General features: G+C 34.3%; 1 protein-coding gene across 2 annotated transcripts in view; it reads left to right on the forward strand.

Annotated features, from left to right (window-relative positions):
* LOC148310069 (glutamate decarboxylase-like) overlaps window positions 1-18,068 on the forward strand; it is a 62,953-nt gene extending 44,885 nt beyond the window's left edge. Inside the window, exons 9-13 of one of the 2 annotated variants that reach the window (XM_088259070.1) lie at window positions 604-671; window positions 9,758-9,836; window positions 15,363-15,512; window positions 16,300-16,494; window positions 16,804-17,069. In XM_088259070.1, coding sequence (XP_088115196.1) covers window positions 604-671; window positions 9,758-9,836; window positions 15,363-15,512; window positions 16,300-16,494; window positions 16,804-16,977 — 666 coding nt within the window. In that variant the 3' untranslated portion in view covers window positions 16,978-17,069. Of the gene's footprint in view, window positions 1-603; window positions 672-9,757; window positions 9,837-15,362; window positions 15,513-16,299; window positions 16,495-16,803 lie in introns of both variants that reach the window. The other variant, XM_088259069.1, reaches the window with a different exon arrangement.
* The last annotated feature ends 1,951 nt before the right edge of the window (window positions 18,069-20,019 follow it).

Raw genomic sequence — 20,019 nt, forward strand, 5'->3', positions numbered from 1 at the left:
ACCATATCCGCTACCTATGTGGATAATATATAAAATAGAACCCTTCGGGGATCCAAAATAAATTATCAGAAAAATGCTTTATGGAAAGATATATCGCTCGCTCCTTTCAAGAACGTCATAAATCAAAAAACTTGATTTTTCAGGAGGACGTTTTTAAAGTTTAAAAATATAATACAATGTATTAAAAATAAATATCAAGCTACTTATTGATCTTTTTACTGTGCAACAGATCTTTTTAGGTAAAACCTAAAGGTTTTTTCTCCATTTGAAAAATATTTAGTTTTTTTTTTTAAATAATTAAACAATACATTTTCTTCAAAATTCAAAAACAACACTTTCTGCCCTGTAGCGGGTAAATGTTAAGTAAAAAATATGCCACTTTTGCTGGGATATAATACATTTTCTGGGCATTCCAAAAACATGCACGGCTGAAAATTGACGATTTTTGATTTATGACGTTCTTGAAAGGAGTGAGCGATACATGTAGTGATTAGTCATATTTTCTTATTTTGTTTTTACTTTTTATTTTTTTAAATTATAATATATACAATTTGAAGGAGTTGTGTTATAAATGTATGTATTTCTTTCTTTCATACTTTGAAGGCCGCCTGGGGAGGTGGTATCCTGTTCTCCAAGAGACATCGCTTCCAACGATTGCGAGGAATTGAGAGGTAAGTCCATTCTGCAATAAAATATGTGTCGTTTCTTTTTTTTTACAGAGCAACGCGATTATTTTGAGTCCAATATTTTGACGTCGCCCACCTTATCAAGCTGATATACCCTGGGAGTATTAGAAAGAGGGGTAGGGAGATGAAAGAAAATTCAGCACAAAAAAATATACTTGAATTAATTTAATTAAAAATATCAAAATTATATGAAAGCGACTTTAACTTAAACTAATCTTAAATTGCTATCTTAAATTAGCTTAAAATTAATTAATCCTATCTTAAATTAAACTTATTCTAACCTTTGGTGAAAAAGATGCGCCGTGATACTGGGGTGGCCGTGATCCTTTGTGAAAAAGCTGCGCCGTGGGATGCTGGGATGAGGTTCTTCTTATGACGGGCCGCCGTGCGATGATTCTTGCTTCTTATCTTCTTCTTCTCCTAGTAGAGCTTCAGCTCTTAATTTGAGGCTTATGACCCGGCGTGGGTCTGCTTTTGATACTCCGGATGAGTAACTCCCTTTTTTCTATCTTCTCTCTCCCTGCGTAGAGCTCCCGCTCTTCTCCTCACTTAAGTCTTAAAACCTGGTGTAGGTATGCTCCTTCTAACTGATTTCTCCCGACTGCTCGATCCCCCTGATCTCTCCCGACTGCTCCTTCCAACTCCTCGATCCCACTGATTTTCCGAATGCTCCGTCCAACTCTTCTTCTTCTCTGTGTCTTCTGACTGACCAGCCGTCCGACTGGTCGATCTCCTCTTACGACTTACTCCCTCCAACTGATCCTTCCAATTGTTGGCTTCCAAGAGATCTATTCCGACCAACTGCCGGCTTCCAAGAGAGCGATCCCACTGATTTCTTCCCGTTATATTCGGTTTCTCTCCTTGAAGATCACGCCCTCGAAACCATTTTTCATTGGCTGACGGTGCGCTTGTTTCCACCCCCAAAATTTTCAACGTCTAGACATCAATTAGCCTTAATTTTATTTATAATATAATAAAGAATGCTCTTAGGATAAATGACCGCCGGCAAACATCTATTATCCCTCAAAGGCCAGCGGGTTGGCGACAGTTTTTTTATGATTCAAACCTTTTAAATACATTTTAGTTTTATGACAGGTAAATTATAAAAGGTCGGGGCCATAAAAAATATTTGCGCGCACAGAAAAAAAATTTACCTAAGACTAATTAAATTAAACGATTGATAATTGATTATTTTTGCCAGGCTAGAGGAGAAACGTGGTTTCACCACGTCAATTTATTTCTTGAATGTTTTTCGCAGACACTATGTGGCACATTTAATAAACTTTATAAAAAAAAAAACAACTTTGTTTCAACCACTTTTTATTGGTACACTTTATCCAACCGGTTTCGACAAGAACCTTGTCATCCTCAGGGTTATGTGCTAATTCAAAAAAATTGAACTATTCATAGTTAATTACCCTTCCCTTACCTTTTTTGGTAATAATAATAATAATAAAACCCTCATCCGCACCTCAATGGTGCATAGGGCACTGCTTCATATGAACACAGTGTTATCTTGATCGTTTACACACGAAGGAAAGGTGCCCTCCGCTTCAGGTACCAGTCCAGGGTAAAATTGAATAAATATTACAGTGAAAAACTCACTTGTATTTATTTTACCCCCCCTGGGAATCGAGCCCCGAATCGAATTTTTGGTAAGGGAAGGGTAATTAACTATGAGTATTTCAATGTTTCAGAATTTTTTACATAAACCCTGATGATGACAAGGTTCTTGTCGAAACCGGTTGGATAAAGTGTACCAATACAAAAGTTGATATAACTAAGTTGTTTTATTTTATACATTTTCTAATATTTATTATAAAGCTCTTAACTTGAGAAAAAGTTGTGGTTTACGAAGAGATGTTGTAACTTTCGATCTAAAATCGTTTCCATGAATGTTTTTACAATGGGAGTATCCGTTTGGTACGTTAAATTAGAAATAGTGATAAAAAACACACTTTTTTTTAAATATATGTATTTTTTTTAATATTTTAAAATTATTATTTCTTTTCTCCTTACCTTTTATAACACTTTTCTTTTCAAAACCATCGAATTATTTCGAAGAAAAACTCATTTTTTTAATACAAGAAGTTTTAAGCACAAAAAATCAATTGCGTACTTTATTTACAACATTTTGAGTGTGTCCAAATACTTGTTCACAAAATCTGGATTATAATATAAGAGTTAATAAAAAGCTTCTTTACACCTCACCAATAGATGTCTCTAGTGAAGTTCTAGTGATTCATGAACAAGGTTTCTAAATTGGTTCATATATATAGAACTTCCAAGAATTTGAGTAGTGTGGTTGTCAATAATGGGTAGAATTGGTGAATGTTACACGTGTGTAAAGTGATCACTTAAACCAGCCTATGACGGTCGTAAGCCCCGTAAATGCCCAGACTTCCATATTCTTCTTCATCTTTGATGAGATATTAAAAAATAATATGCGTACTTTATATTTTACCTAGGCCTAAAGAAAATTAAGTTGCTGTTATTCGAATACTGGGCCTTAAATTGAAAAGTTTATTGACTTAACAGGAGACTTAGTTCATTATTAAATAACAAATTTTCTTCAAAATGCAAAAACAACACTTTCTGCCCTGTAGCGGGTAAATATTAAGTTAAAAATATGCCGCTTTTGCTGGGATATAGTACATTTTCAGGCCATTCTGAAAATATGCTCAACTGAAAATTGTCGATTTTTGATTTATGAGTGAGGGAGTGAGCGAATTGTCAGCAGTGGTCGTCCTGGGCGGTGCGAACCTGATGCCTTGTAAAAGAGGCAAGCTTGATGGCGGCTCTCGGGAGGCATGCGGAGTACATGGCCAAGCCAACTGAATCGCCTTTTCTTGACGACAGTTGTGAAAAAGAAATCATTTATATAGCTCTATCATATATTGTGTCTGATTGTGGTCCCGTGGTTAGTGTCGCGGACTCTTAAGTCAGAGTTTCTCGGTTGGAATCCACTCTACCACAATTTGATACCGATTTCTAATAATGAGAAAATATGCTTAATTTAAAATTAACGATTTTTGATTTATGGAGTTGTTAAAAGGAGTGAGCGAATTGAGAAATTAAACATATAAGAAAGGCGCATCATCTGTTTTCTTTCTTTTCCATTCAACCCGACTGAGCCACAACAACGCTTGGCCGAATAGAGCTAGTCTCTAAAAAAATCATTTGATTACTAATAATAACATCATAATTAATACTTAGTTACGTTTCTATTCACCCCACAGTTGAAAAGGTTAATCCAAATTGCTGTTTAATGTTCGCTTGTGTTCCCCATCCCTACGCAGGAGAGTCCCACCCCTTACGTCAGAGGGTGGCTAATGCATCCCCGACAGCTGTTACTCTCCTGAAATGCTTTTAGCTGAAACCCCGAGGTCTGAAGGCTGAAAGCACAGCTTTTCTCTGAAGCTAAGCTCTAAAATAAAGCCTTACAAACTCACATTTTTGCCATAAAAAGCGGCCTTATTAAAAAACATAAATAAACCTCCAAGGGTAAATTTTAAAAGCTTACGTACTATGCTGATATACGAGAGCTTAATGTTTTACCTACGTATAAAAAAAACAATCGTTTTTATTTATGTAAATCAACAAAGTCTCCTATAAAGTCAATAAACTTATAAATTTAAGGCCCTGTGTTCGATTAACAGCATCTTATTTTCTTTAAACCCAGGAGACAATTGACGTAAATGATTTTTTTCTAAGAACACCATTTTTGTTGAGAAAATATAAGTTTTTCTTTTAAATAAATATACGGTTTTGAAAGAAAAAGAATTATTGAAAGGTCAGAAGTTTAAAAATTATGTTTTTTTAATAAGTGTTTATTCTAAAAAATAAATGAATTTAGATTTTTTTTAATTGGTGTGAAATCACAACTGGCTTTTAGCGCAGCCGGACGCTTACTTAATTATATTATTGCGAGTAAGACCTTAATGATTTAAAAATCGATAATACAAGCAGAAGAAGACCGAGGAGATCTCAACACGATCAAATACTAGATACTTGAGCGTAGTCAGGTCAAGAGTCGAAATAATCGGCGGATATGTATGAGGAGATACACGAATGTGGAAGAGGTGAAAAACTTCATAAAAATTCATCAAATAACGTCAGCTTTTCAATCACTATTCCACTTCATACTACTCTCCACCCCTATCTTATTTTTAAATGGTACAAGATATTTTACTCTAATTTTCACACCCGGTTTCCCCCTCGCGGACATCCTCGGACCAAACACCTGCACGTTCCCAGATTAAGGATGTTGACTTTATCCAGGATTTGAACTAAACCCCGTTTCTAAAATACTAAGGGATGAAGTGTGTAGTCCAAATATATTTAAATTAAAAAACTCAGAGATGAGGGTGTCTAAGGATGCCCTCTTCAAAGTACAAACTAAAGCTTTTATATTGGCATCTCAACATAGATGAAGAAGAAAAAGAAAGTCTGTTTTTTCAGGGTTTGGGAACTGTCACAGGCTGCATTTTTTACAACATTTTGAGTGTGTCCAAATACTTGTTTACAAAATCTGGATTATCTCCAATTACAGGAGTTATTTTCATATTGTTTTTTGACATCTCATCAAAGACGAAGAAGAATATGGAAGTCTGGGCATTTACGGGGCTGACGACCGTCATAGGCTGGTTTAAGTGATCACTTTACACACGTGTAACATTCACCAATTCTACCCATTATTGAAAACCACACTACTGTTTTTTTTAATTACCTAACGTCCAAGTGACTCTGAAATCAGGCTACAGCTTATGCAACACCTCTAATCATGTCCCTACTCAGGCTTCAAGTTTATAAGTTTCATAGCCTATGCCTACTCGTGAGTGGATTTACTCTTTATGTTTAAAGTTACTATAATTTCATGAAATTCATGAGTGAAAATTCTAGGCAAAAACACTCGCTCATACTACTTAAATTCTTGGAAGTTCTATATATATGAACCAATTTCGAAACGTTGTTCTTGAATCATTAGAACTTCACTAGAGACATCTATTGGTGAGATGAAAAGAAGCCTTTTTATTGAGCAGAAACTCTTTTAATTGTATGTGTGGTCCGAATCCTGGATTATAATCACATACATGGAAACGCCAGAAAATATCCTTTTAATTTTATTATTTTAGCTTGTAATTTGACCAGATAATTTATTTACAACATTTTGAATGTGTCCAAATACTTGATTACAAATCTGGATTATCTCTAAATTAATTGGATTTGTGGACAAGTATTTGGACACACTAAAAATGTTGTAACCTTCATTAAAACTCATCAGTCAAAGGGTTAGCAAATTACGCGTATTGAACAGCCCTGTTTAAAGTGGTATGCAAATTCAGGGTTGCCCAAATTTGATAAATTGTGCGTCATTAAAAGCAGGACTGTAATTTTTATTGCCCTCCGAGACCTGAGCGAGGCAGACATGATTAATTGTCCTCATTTGAGGGCAAATTATTGCCACGACAGAGTGTTTCGAATCGACACAACGCAAGCAAGCAAGCTGAATACCGCATTGATTGAGAGTGATTGATATTCTAATTTTAATCACATTTTGGTGTAAACTTTATAAAATAAAACAACCTTGTTTTAACCACTTGTTATTGGTACACTTTTTCCAAACCGTGAAAAAATCACCTTGTCATCTTCAGGGTTAATGTACTAATTCTAAAATATTATTTTTAACATCTCATCAAAGATGAAGAAGAATATGGAAGTCTGGGCATTTACGGGGCTGACGACCGTCATAGGCTGGTTTAAGCGATCACTTTACACGCGTGTAACATTCACCTATTCTACCCATTATTGACAACCACACTACTCAAATTCTTGGAAGTTCTGTATATATGAATCAATTTAGGAACCTTGTTTTTGAATCACTAGAACTTCACTTGAGACATCTATTGGTGAAAAATATGAAAATAACTCCTGTAATTGGAGATAATCCAGATTTTGTGAACAAGTATTTGGACACACTCAAAATGTTGTAAAATTTAATCACATTTTGGTACGTTTAGACGCACGGATTTTGGTGTAAGAATTTGGATCCTTGTTCACAAATCTCTGCTTGGTGAAAAACCTTACTCAATTCAACCATAAATGCCTGTGAGAACTCACGCGTGTAAGAATATAGTCCAAATCCTTTGCATTTTAAAATAAACACCTTTTGTCCAAAGCATTAAAAATCTGAATTTAATTACATTTTTGTGTATCCAAATCCATGTTCATAAATCTCTGCCTAATAAAAAAGATTATTCAAATCCACCACAGATGCTGGCGAAAACTCACACGTAAAATAACGTGTCATAAGTTCCAAATCCTCGTTCAAAAATCTGGGTTTCTCCACTTACGACTTATCTTACATTTAGCGTGTTTAGTTATCGTGTTTGAGTCCCGGGTTCAATTCCCAGAGGGGGTGAAAATAATTACTAGTGATTTTACACTCTAATATTCAATAAATATTACCCTGGACTGCTGAAGCGCAGGACCAAAATTCGAGTAGTGTGGTTGTCAATCATGGGTAGAATAGTGAATGTAACATGTTTACAAAGTCATCACTTAAACCAGTCTGTGACAGTCGTAAGCCCTGTAAACACCCAGACTTCCATAAACTTCTTTGATTATTTCATTAATTGATTCGGCAGTCACTTTGTGGTAAAATCTATCCATTTTTAATTTATGTTTTACTTAGTAAATACCACTATTTCTTAAAATCTACTGTGACACGTGTTTCGATGCATTCCGCATCATTTTCAAACACCGTATGTGAAGGTAATTCTAAATTTTAGAGTTGGGTCCTTGGGACGTTGAAGGTTGAAGAGGGGGTAGTAGCTGTTTCTTATTTTTATTTATTAATTTAATTTAAATTTTTTATTTTTATTTCTTATCAGAGGGAACATAGACAAAAGGGGGAAGGCTTTAGTCATTGTCATATTGTTAATTATGGTTTTATTGTTATTTATATTCTTATGAATTTCTATTGTTTCAAAATGCTGCAGTTTATGGCTATTCGTATTGATTATTTTTAGGATTTCTACGTTAAACTAACTAACTAACTAACCATCACGCCGCTTCCCCGCAGGGGTAGGCAGAGAGAATCGAACGCCACACCACTCTGTCTTTGCAAACATTCTTTGCCTCTTCTACATTCATGCATCTCCTCATACATACCCGACGATTATTACGACTCCTGACCCGGCCGCTTTCAAGTATTTGACATTCCTGATTGTGCAAAGTTTTTCTCGGTCATCCTCTGCTTCTTTTCCAACTACATTCGACCCATAAATTTCTACGTTATTGTGGTTAAATTTGTGATCATTATCTATCAAATGGTTTTTGAGATATCAATACAAACAAACCTTTAAATGGACAAACCCGGATTTGTTAACAGAGATATTTGAGCACTCAAAATATTGTGGAATTAAATGAAAGATATTTAAAATCGGTTAACTCACCCTATTTTTGGGTTTTAAATTATTCAAATAACCCTCGACTGAGCACACTCCGATAACACAATCGGGTGTTAATGTTATACAAATCAAATAAAGTAGGTACTCGCATCCCCTTAACCCTTCGTATACCGATTGTTGACACGAAGACGGTACAGCAAAACCTCGATATAACGGACCTCTATTTAACGAATTTCGGATATAACGAAAAAAAATTCAAATGTCAAAAATAAATAAAAACGTTATATTAATAATTATTATTATCTTCTTCTGACCCAATGCAAATTGTTTTTTTTTTAAAGAGAGATTTTTGTGTTTTTATTATTTGCAAAATTACTTTAATTTCATACTATTCCTGTGAGCCTGCGAGGCTCATTATAAGAAATAGGTATCAAATTGTGGTAGAGTGGGTTCGAACCGAGAAACTCTGACTACAACCCGACACATTAATATTATCTTCTTTTAAATCTTATTCAAATGGTGCATAGGGCACTGCATCATGTAAACGCAGTGTTATCTTGATCGTTAACACGTGAAGGAAAAGTGATTACTTCTGCGCTTCAGGGTTCGTCCAGGAATAAATAAATTAATATTATCGTGTAAAATCAGTAATATTTATTTTCACTCCCCCCTGGGAATCGAACCCGGGACCTCCAGCACGGTAACTAAACACGCTAACCGTTACACCACGGAAGCAGACAATTAATATTATATATGCTTGAATTCAAGTATCGTCACATGTAAAAAAAAATTAGTGGCCACGATAATCACGCTAATCATGATAATGTCCGTCTCGGCTACCGTTCTGGAGGTCCCGGGTTCGATTCCCAGGGGGGGTCAAATAACTAGAAGTGATTTTTTCACTCTAATATTTATTCAATATTACCCTGGACTGGTACCTGAAGCGGAGGGCTGATCACCTTACCTTCGTGTGTTAACGATCAAGATAACACTGCGTTTATATGATGCAGTGCCCTATGCACCATTGGGGTGCGGATAAGGGTTCGAATGAATGATAATCACGTTATACGCCTAGCACTAGAATTTGGGACATGATGCCGTCCTGCCCGTAGACTGCACCTAGCAGGAGCAACATAAACACTGCCAAAAGTGAAGTCATCAGTGGTAAGATCACATGCTCACTCCTTTCAAGAACGTCATAAATCAAAAATCGTCTATTTTCAGTAGTGCATGTTTTCGGAATGCCCAGAAAATACACTATATCCCAGCAAAAGAGGCATATTTTTAACTTAATATTTACCCGCTGCAGGGCAGAAAGTGTTGTTTTTGCAGTTTGAAGAAATGGTTCTGTTTAATTATTTTATAAAATAAAGTAAATATTTTTCAAATGGAGAAAAAAACCTTCAGGTTTTACTTAAAAAGATCTGTTGCACAGTAAAAAGTTCAATAAGTGGCTAGTAATTTATTTTTCATACATTGTATTATATTTTTAAACTTTAAAAACGTTCTCCTGAAAAATCAAGTTTTTTTTTGTATGACGTTCTTGAAAGGAGTGAACGACATCTCGACGATCTAATAACGTGTATTGACTATTCGTCAGATAACAAACTTCAACGAAATTCAAAAACACCCTTTACATATATGGTACTTTTTTTCTAGGGCTGACTCTGTGACTTGGAACCCCCATAAGCTGATGGGAACTCTACTGCAGTGCTCCACTATTCATTTCAAGGAAGACGTAAGTGGTTTTCATTTACTTAGCTGGCTATTATCCTTGGCTCTACCCGACCCAGATTCTCCATGGTATGTTTGGCTACAATAGTTTAGAGACTAGAAGGAATGTGTATTTGAATACGCATTTTTATCGATTGTTGCGCGGTATGATGGATAATCCTGAAATTATCCGGAACATTGGTCTGCATGTTCCCGATAGTTACCAAAACAGCGTCGACATAGATTGTTTCCCATTCCTATATACAGGACTAACCTGGCGATGGTTGTGCCTGCAGAAAGAGCTACCGCTATGTTGAACAATATCACATTAAATATTGATCTGTTCCATGTATCCGAAGGTGTTTTCCGAAGCGGGATTCTTCTACACCTTTAAATCTATACGCCTTGAATATTGTTTGTTATGTATGTATATTTTTTATTAATAGTTTATCTTAATAATATTAATATATTACATTTTTGTTAATAATATTACTAGATGTAGAATTTTGGCTGAAAGTACTATTTTTTTAAATATCCAAAACATAAAATCACTGATTTTTATTATTCTGAAGCAAGCAGATATCAAGAGCAGTTTTAAATCTGTTTCTCGATAAAATAAGAGTGAATTATGTAGCTAAATGTCAGGTCACAGCTGCGTCCGCCATTTTGGAGCAAGTTTTTGGCGGGAAGGGGAACAGGGTTGCCAGTTTAATTAAATTCCGGCAGGCTGTTGGCTGGCAACATATGTTACAAATTTCCTGGGTTATGTTTCTGTGGCGGCTCGTGCAATGAATAATTTATAAGTACCTATTTAGCTGATTTGAAAAAAGATAATCCAAGTGCTTACGGAATGGATTTTTTGGATGTGTGTATATATATATTTATATATATATATATATATATATATATATATATATATATATATTATATATATATATATATATATATATATATATATATATATATATATATATATATATATATATATATATATATATATACATATATATATTATATATATATATATATATATATATATATATATATATATATATATATATATATATATATATATATATATATATATATATATATATATATATATATATATATATATATATATATATATATATATATATATATATATATATATATATATATATATATATATATATATATACACATATCCAAAAAATCCATTCCATATATATATATATATATATATATATGACCGTCAAAACACGCCTTTAACTTTACTATCCATCCTTGGGACCCTAACTGTCTATTATACCATTCTTCCTTGATTTCCTCTAGCTCTTTCCTCTCAACTCCTTACCTGATCTTACTTTCTTTGCATTACTTGCCTTCACCAATTTACTGTTTGTTTATTATTGTATGTAACCTCTCAGCCGAAGCCCCAAAACTATATATGAAAGTTGTTTGATTGGAAAAGTAAGAAAATAATGCAAGGTCGAGATAAGCATTATTAATAAAATTAAGAAAGGTGCGTTGAGATGATTTGGACATGTGGAACGAATGAGTGAAGATAGAACGGTAAATCAAATTTATGAGGCTAATGTAGTTGGAAATAGGACCAGAGTTAAACCGAGGAAAACTTGGCTTGATCAATCAGGTCATATACTTGGGCGTGATCAGGAGTAGAGTCGGAATAATCGGCGGGTATGTATGAGGAGATGCATGAATGTGGAAGAGGCAAGTATTGTTTTCAAAGATAGATTGGTGTAGGAAAGCAGCGTGGTAGTTAGTTAGCTACAACGTCCAGATCAACCTAGTTTGATGAATGGCAGTTAGGTATTCATGGTTCGAAGCTACCAGGAGTACAGAACGGCGCAGGAGGTATTCGGTAACCATGCTAGTTAGTAAGTTAATTATTATTTTGACTATAGTACTACGAAGGGAGACATACAATCTTTCAATACAATTCTACAACACACATACGTTTTGATATTCCGATCATCACTTCCATATAAACTTCATGAAGCTACCAGGAGTACAGAACGATGTAGGAGGTATTTGGCACCCATGCAGGGAAGCGGCGTGATAGTTAGTAGTAAATTAGTTAGATAATTTATATAAAAATATAATTATACCTTTAATAAATTAATTCACGAACAGCCGTTGGGTCAGTGGAATGTGACATCCCCTCCAAAATAGCTTCGCTAATATAAATTCCTTGGCACAAAACATCCCCTGAAATTCAACCTACAACAGTTTTTGCAACTAGATTCTTTAGGAGTTATCTGGCGGAATATGTGCTCACTGCGTATAAAATAAGAGAATTGCAAAAGCGCTATATAATTTACAACATTTTGAGTGTGTCCAAATACTTCTTCACAAAACCTGGATTATCTCCAATTACGGGAGTTATTTTCATACTATTTTTTGACATCTCATCAAAGATGAGGAAGAATATGGAAGTCTGGGCATTAACGGGGCTGACGACCGGCAGAGGCTGGTTTAAGTGATCATTTACACATGGTACGTTCACCAATTCCAAATTACAAGTTTAAATAATAAAAATGAAAATGAAATTTTCTGGCGTTTCTCATGTGTGTGATTATAATCCAGGATTCGAAACTCATGTACTAATGAAAGGGTTTCTGCTCAATAAAAAGCTTCTTTTCATCTCACCGATAGATGTCTTTAGTGAAGTTCTAATTATTCTAGAACTTCCAAGAATTCAAATGTTGTCAATCATGGGTAGAATTGGTGAACGTTACATGAAAAAAAACTTTTCATCTCTAGTGAAGTTCTAGTGGTTCAAGAACAAGGTTTCTAAATTGGTTCATATATTATATATAGAACTTCCAATAATTTGAGTACCTAGTGTGTTTGTCAATAATGGGTAGAATTGGTGAATGTTACACGTGTGTAAAGTGTTTTCTTAAACCAGCCTATGACGGTCGTCAGCCCCGTAAATTCCCAGACTTCCATATTCTTCTTCATCTTTGATGAGATGCCAAAAAATAATATGCAAATTACTCCATTAATTGGAGATAATCCGAATTTTGTGAACAAGTATATGGACACACTCAAAATGTTGTTAAAAAAAACCCTGGTTAGATATATGAATTAATTGGAAGTTTTCGAAGGGTTCAGTACTTTATAAAGCATGCTACCGATAGGTAGTACGTAAATATAGTATCATCCGTGTTTCAAAGTTTTAATTTAGTGCTCCCACGAGAACCAAGTAGGAACTGCGCAGCATAAACTAGACCTAATGTTCCCTCCTGTCAAACTGCTTTCCCGCCATCTGCGGCTCGCGCCCAATCAATCATGGCGGACAGTTCTTTATTTGAATTTTTAGTCTAAAACAGGGTGACCAGACAAAAATATTGCGTTATTTAAGTAGGTACCATAACATTGAATAAAAGCGGGGTTATAATTTTAAATTTAGACCGAGGAAAACTTTAGTTTAGTCGTAATCAAGTACCTTAAATGCGTAAAAGCGGGTATGTATGAGGTGATGCACGAATGTGAAAGAGGCGAAGATTGTTTGAAAGAAGTGCAATTCATCAATATGCAGTTCATTTAATGTTGTGTTCAATGTCTATGACGAATGTGCTGTAAAACGATGTATGATTCATTTCATGTGAAAAAAAAATGAAGGCTGAGATAAGTATTCGATTGCATGTCATTATCAATTTTCTATTATCATTATTTTACAAACAATTATTGTAGAATGTGCCCTCGGCACGGAAAAACTCACTGAGGGCATATTATTATTTTTTATATAATTAAGAGAAATATTTATGTTTTTATTATTCACACAAATAATTCAATATTATACTATTTCTGTGAGCCTAAGCGGCTCATTATTAGAATTTTTTTAAAACCCTTATCCGCACCCCAATGGTGCATAGGGCACTGCTTCATATAAACACAGTGTTATCTTGATCGTTTACACATGAAGGAAAGGTGATCAGCCCTTCGCTCCAGGTACCAGTCCAGGGTAATATTGAATTAATATTACAGTAAAAAAATCACCTATATTTATTTGACCCCCCCTGGGAATCGAACCCGGGACCTCCAGAACGGTAGCCGAGCGTGCTGACCATTACGCTACAGAGGCGGACAAAATTATTAGAAATAGGTATCAAATTATTGTAGAGTAGGTTCGAATCGAGAAACTCTGACTTAAGAGTCCGCAACACTAACCACGGGACCACAACCCGACGTATTATAACTTGTAAAATTACAAGTATACAAATATAAGTATATACATAAGTATATAAAACAAGTATATAATTAAATAAAAAAAATAATAAGTTAATATAATTATACAAAAATGAATATCTAGTTCAAACCTAAATTGATATTTCTGTCTATTGTTTTTATGCTGTTAGTTTTTTTTTTAAATGTACTAGTTATTTTGAAATGATCACCCTATGAATCAGGACCTTCGTAAGGGGAGACTGCCACATACTATGAACCTGCTAGATAAAATCCCAAACTACACAATGCCTCATTCTTATGCTAAAAATATTGAGAAGTGGTTGACTTTGGGGGGGTGAATTGGGTTTTTATTATAGGTAATCCTATAATTTAAAATAATCTTCCCCATAAAGGGTGCAGAAGGGATCTTCCTTGTATTATCCTGGAGAGTAGCTATTGATAAGGTGCTCCAGGAAATAGGTGTCAAGTTACAATATAATGTACGATAAAAGAATATATATATATATATATATATATATATATATATATATATATATATATATATATATATATATATATATATATATATATATTTCCGCCTCCGTAGTGTAATGGTTAGCACGCTCGGCTACCGAACTGGAGGTCCCGAGTTCGATTCCCAGGGGGGCTCAAATAAATAAAAGTGATTTTTTCACTCTAATATTTATTCAATATTACCCTGGACTGGCACATGAAGCGGAGGGCTGATCACCTTTCCTTCATGTGTTTATGATCAAGATAACACTGCGTTTATATGATGCAGTGCCCTATGCACCATTGGGGTGCGGATAAGGGTTCTAATGAATAAAAAGTCATGGTGTTTTGAATATTGAAAGTATTAACTTTGTGGATCATATTGATATATTATTTTGAGAAATAAAAAGACTTTGTTTTTTGACCCACTCACATTTTTACTTAAAAACCAACTAGTTTCAGCAACAACCTGTTGCCCTCTTCAGTCATAAATTAAACCCTGAAGAGGGCAACAGGTTGTTGCCGAAACTAGTTGGTTGTTAAGTAAAAATGTGAGTGGATAAAAAAAAAGTCTTTTTATTTCTCAAAATAATAAATAAAAATTCATAGATTGTCACGTAGTTTTGCTCTGATTAAAGAAAACACTAGTTTTATGCCACTTGAGTTTTATTAAAGACTACATGTTTCGGAAGTTAAACTTCCATCATTCAGGTCTCTATAATAACAGGAAGTTTAACTTCCGAACATGTAGTCTTCAATAAAACTCAAGTGGTATAAAACAAGTGTTTTCTTTAATCATTGTAACATGTCTTACCACAGTTAATGCCGAAACAATAAATAAAATAGTTTTGCTCTTGTAAAGGGTCTCCTGATCAGCTGCAATCAGATGTCGGCCGAGTACCTCTTCATGACGGACAAGCTGTATGATGTCCAGTACGACACGGGAGACAAGGTCATCCAGTGCGGACGTCACAACGACATCTTCAAGTTGTGGCTGCAGTGGAGAGCAAAGGTAACAGAGCATCAAAACTAGCAACTTTCAAAATACTGAAACTATATTAAAAATATGTAATTTCTTTTCCTAGATACTAGAACATACTGTTCCCTTGTGTGTTGTATTCAGATTGCAGATTTATACTCGCTTCGGGACTAACGAGTATAAACACGAGTTGTCGAGGAGACTAAAACTGAGTTAACACTCGCAAATTACACATTCATACATAACAATTATTTTTTGTATTCTTCTCTTCTTGGCCTTGTTGCCCGTTTTTAAGATGGATTAGCCTCTTGCAATGTCGATTCCCGGCCGTCAATCCATCTCTTTGGTGGTCTGCCCGGGAGTCGGCTACCTTGGGGTTGGGCGTGCAATGCAATATGGTGGAGTCTGGATAGTTCCATTCTCCTCACATGCGCATACCATTCTTTTTTATTCATTACATATAATAAGATAATGTGTCAAGGTTGTATATTTTTAATTCAATAACATTTTTATGCCATTTGACTCATTATCATACATACGCGCTAGGCGCGTATCCGCATCGGGGGAAAAGTAAATCTACGCACCTGGGGTGTACGCCGCACACAACGTATTAACTAACATTCAAGGGACATTTCTCATACAAAAGGCAGCAAACAGTCAAATCGATTATTTAACTCCAATATAATTTAATCAATACATAAATTGAACAGCCACGGTGACATTACACATCCCTGTTTAACGCCTTTGTGTGGCGTGGAGCCTGTAGCCATAAGGATAACACATGTAGGATGAATTATTGATGCGATTGCAATGCCTCCAGGGAACCCAAGGGTTCGAGCGGCTGATGGACCGCCTGCTGGAGCTGACCGAGTACATGGTGAACAAGATCAAGGCGTCGCCCGACAAGTACTACCTCATCCTGGAGCCGGAGCTGGTCAACGTCTGCTTCTGGTACGTGCCCAGGAGGCTGCGCAGCGTGCGCCACGACAGGAGGCGGGAGGAGGAACTCGGCAAGGTATGAAAAGTTTATTATAAACTACTACTGCTACCATCATGACAAGTACTACCTCATCCTGAAGACGGAGCTGGTCAACGTCTGCTTCTAGAGGCTGTTACCCTCCTCTTTCTATTTACCAGGCAGAAACCCAGTCTGTTGTATAAAAATATCGAACGACAATTTCCAAAATTTTCAGACTTCTTTCATATAAATGATAAATGTTTCGTCTCGAGACACTAATAATCTTTATATATCAACCGTAGGGTTAATAATTCAGTGTCTGATAGAATAAGTAATAAAAAATTATTATTTATTTCTCTCGTTAAGGTGTGCCCCATCCTGAAGGGTCGCATGATGCAGTCAGGAACCATGATGGTGGGCTACCAGCCCGACGACCGTCGTCCCAACTTCTTCAGGAACATCATCTCGTCTGCAGCAGTCACTGAAAAGGACATCGACTTCCTTCTCGATGAGATGGACAGACTGGGACAGGACCTGTAAATCAACCGAGCTGACAACGAGACTCCAAGCTTCGACTGTGCATGAATTACCAAGAAATATGTGTTTAAATATTTAATATTATATTTAAACGTTAAAAATTATTGTTTACGTACTTGTTTGTTATTTAAGTCTAAAAAAAATCTTTTTATAAATCTTGTGACATGAAAATACCGTAAGCGGGAGTCACAAATCACAAAATAAAGCAAATTAACCTCAAAATGGCAAAATCTATGAAGAAATAAAGTTTTGTTACTATTTAATGTTATGCCTATGTAAAACAGGTAAAATTAACAGAGAATTAATCATATTCAGCAGTCAATGTTGTACCCTGTAATCGTTTTTAGTTATTTTTAAAAAATAGCAACCTACCCCTGTTTTATGGCGTTAAACGTCGCTTACTCTGTGATTGGATCTATGGAAATTATGTTTTGAAAAGTTGTCTATGACACTAAAAGAACTGTCAAAATTCAAAATTTATGGAATCTCAGAAAGTTGGTATATTATTACAAATGTTATTTGAGAATATATTTACTGTCATATAGTTTATTAGGTTTTAAAAAATAATAAGAAATTTTATTTAATTTTTGAATCCTTCATGTGCATACGAAGTTTGAGGTTTATCTCTGCGTATTTTTAAGAGTTGCAAAGCGAAATATTAAAAATTAGCACGAATTTCAGACACAAAAACCTTTTCGTTTCATTTTGGTCGACGATAATTTAATGCACTGTATTTAAATTCGTTCCGCACATTGAAAAGTCGTTTTGCAATTCGAAATTAAAATATAATGCTGTTTACGTTGCACTTTTAAACTATATCAACTATCACCCTACGAATTAGTTATCGGTGTTAAATGTATAGATTTTGAAACACCTAAAATACTGTTTTATTTTATGAGGACTTTTAGAAAAAAACATCTTACCATGAAATAAAAATCACTATTTTCTTCAAAACTCTATATTTTTTCTGAATCCACTAAGAAATAAACTGTTTATCGATTTGTTGTACGCCGAAGGCATGAAAAATTATAGTATATTCGATGTTGTTCGCTAAATAAGTCAAAGCTTTTTCTGTAACCATTAAAAACACAAAAGTGTTGGATGTTATAGCTGTTATAATTAAGAAATACATAACCTAAAAAAAAACTAGCCATAAGATTCACGAAAAAGTGTGCTGAATGTTAAAATTGTTAAAATATTATACTAGAAAAATGTTAGAAAACATCTAAACATATCAGGTGTATGAAAGAATATCATATATATGTATTTATAAGTATAGTATTTATACAAAATATAAATAAAATATATATTTATTGTTTGAATAGCACAAAAATATGTATACAATGCCATCTATGAGCGAATAGTATAAACTTCAAACTTTTGTTTCACAATCATAGATGGTGTCTCCGAAGGATTTAGTTTTTACTATTATAAGATTGATTTATTAAAATTGACGAAAAATATATAAAATTACTGTTATTTTAATCATCTTTAAAATGCAATAAATGTTTTTAATTAAATATCTTAGTTAATGAATGAATGTTTCGAAAGATTTCATCTGCAACTTTTCTTGGTTTATACAAAAGCAATTTTTAAGCATTCATTTGTTTTGATGATAATTTAATTTACTGTCTACTGTCAGGTGAAAATCACTCACTAACAAGCACTTTGTTGTTCTATCTTGATTCTTAAAACAGAATCATATGAAAAAAAGATGTTTGCATTATCTTAAGTTTGAATTTTGAGTAGTAATGCTCGGTTTTATATGCTATGAATAGAGAAAGATTACTCTGCTTGTTTGTTAGTGAATTTTGCTTGGACAAGGATGATGCGACATTAAGGGTATAAAAGCAGAAGTTAATGTTATAAGACACCAACATGAACTCAATAATACAAGATCACTGCACTAGATGATGTTACATCATATCGACGTGCCCTACGTAAAGTGCTGTAACTACATTTTACTCAATTTCGACATATTTGGTGTACAGCCCTTATATATAAAACCATTATTTATGCTTACCTAATAAATAAAACCATTATTTATGGTCCGCCTCCGTGGTGTAATGGTCAGCGTGTTTATCTACCGTGCTGGAGGTCCCGGGTTCGATTCCCAGGGGGGGAGGTGAAAATAAATACTAGTGATTTAACACTGTAATATTTATTTAATATTTCCCTGGACTGGTTCCTGAAGCGCAAGAGTGATCACCTTGCCTTCATGTAAGTAATGATCAAGATAACACTGCGTCAATTCGATGCAGTGCCTTATGCACCATTAGGTGCGGATAAGGGTTATAATTGATAATATATTAACTGGAGCAAAAGTTCTTTAAAAATATGTATTTTTTGTTTATTTCCTTTCTATTTTAGGTAGTTTTGATTTGTTTTTCGTAAGATGTAGATCATTTCTAAAAGTCAATAAGTTTTAGTTAAAATTAAAGAAATAAAATAATATTGTCATGTTGTATCTCCCGTTTTGCCAATTATATGTGTATAAAATTTTAAATGGTTCGTTAGAAGTCAAATTGACGACTTGGATTCTGTCTGAGATCATTGTACTTAATTAAAACTTGATTAGTTGGTTATTTTTTGTGTTGAATGAGTAGATGTGATTGTGAGTAAAAAGTATATAAGATATATATATATATATATATATATATATATATATATATGGCGTTATTTAGGAACCTGTACGTTAATGTTGAAATGTAATTTTTGTTTCATTAAAGTATAATATTGCTTCTCTCCTCTCTTTTTTTTTAAAACACAAAATAATTATAAAAAAATATACTAGATAGCAGTGGTATATATATTAGGGGGTTGAATTAGTTCTTTCCGTTTATAAAAATTTAATATTTCTCTGTGATTTAGATAGATTCCTTTCTTTTTTTTTGTTTTCCTGTCCCCCGTTGCCTCGAACACCCACGTTGCACTTTCAACCGCTTCAAAATTAAGGCTATGCTCTGAAGGAGAGAGATATGGAAAGGCGACTTTGCATGTGTGATTCACTCTTACAACGGCATCACAGAAAAGGTTTTTTGCATC

This window comes from Brachycentrus maculatus, unplaced genomic scaffold (assembly GCF_059751285.1).
Source record: "Brachycentrus maculatus isolate JH-2025_06_01 unplaced genomic scaffold, ASM5975128v1 h1tg000109l, whole genome shotgun sequence".
Lineage (NCBI taxonomy): Eukaryota > Metazoa > Arthropoda > Insecta > Trichoptera > Brachycentridae > Brachycentrus > Brachycentrus maculatus.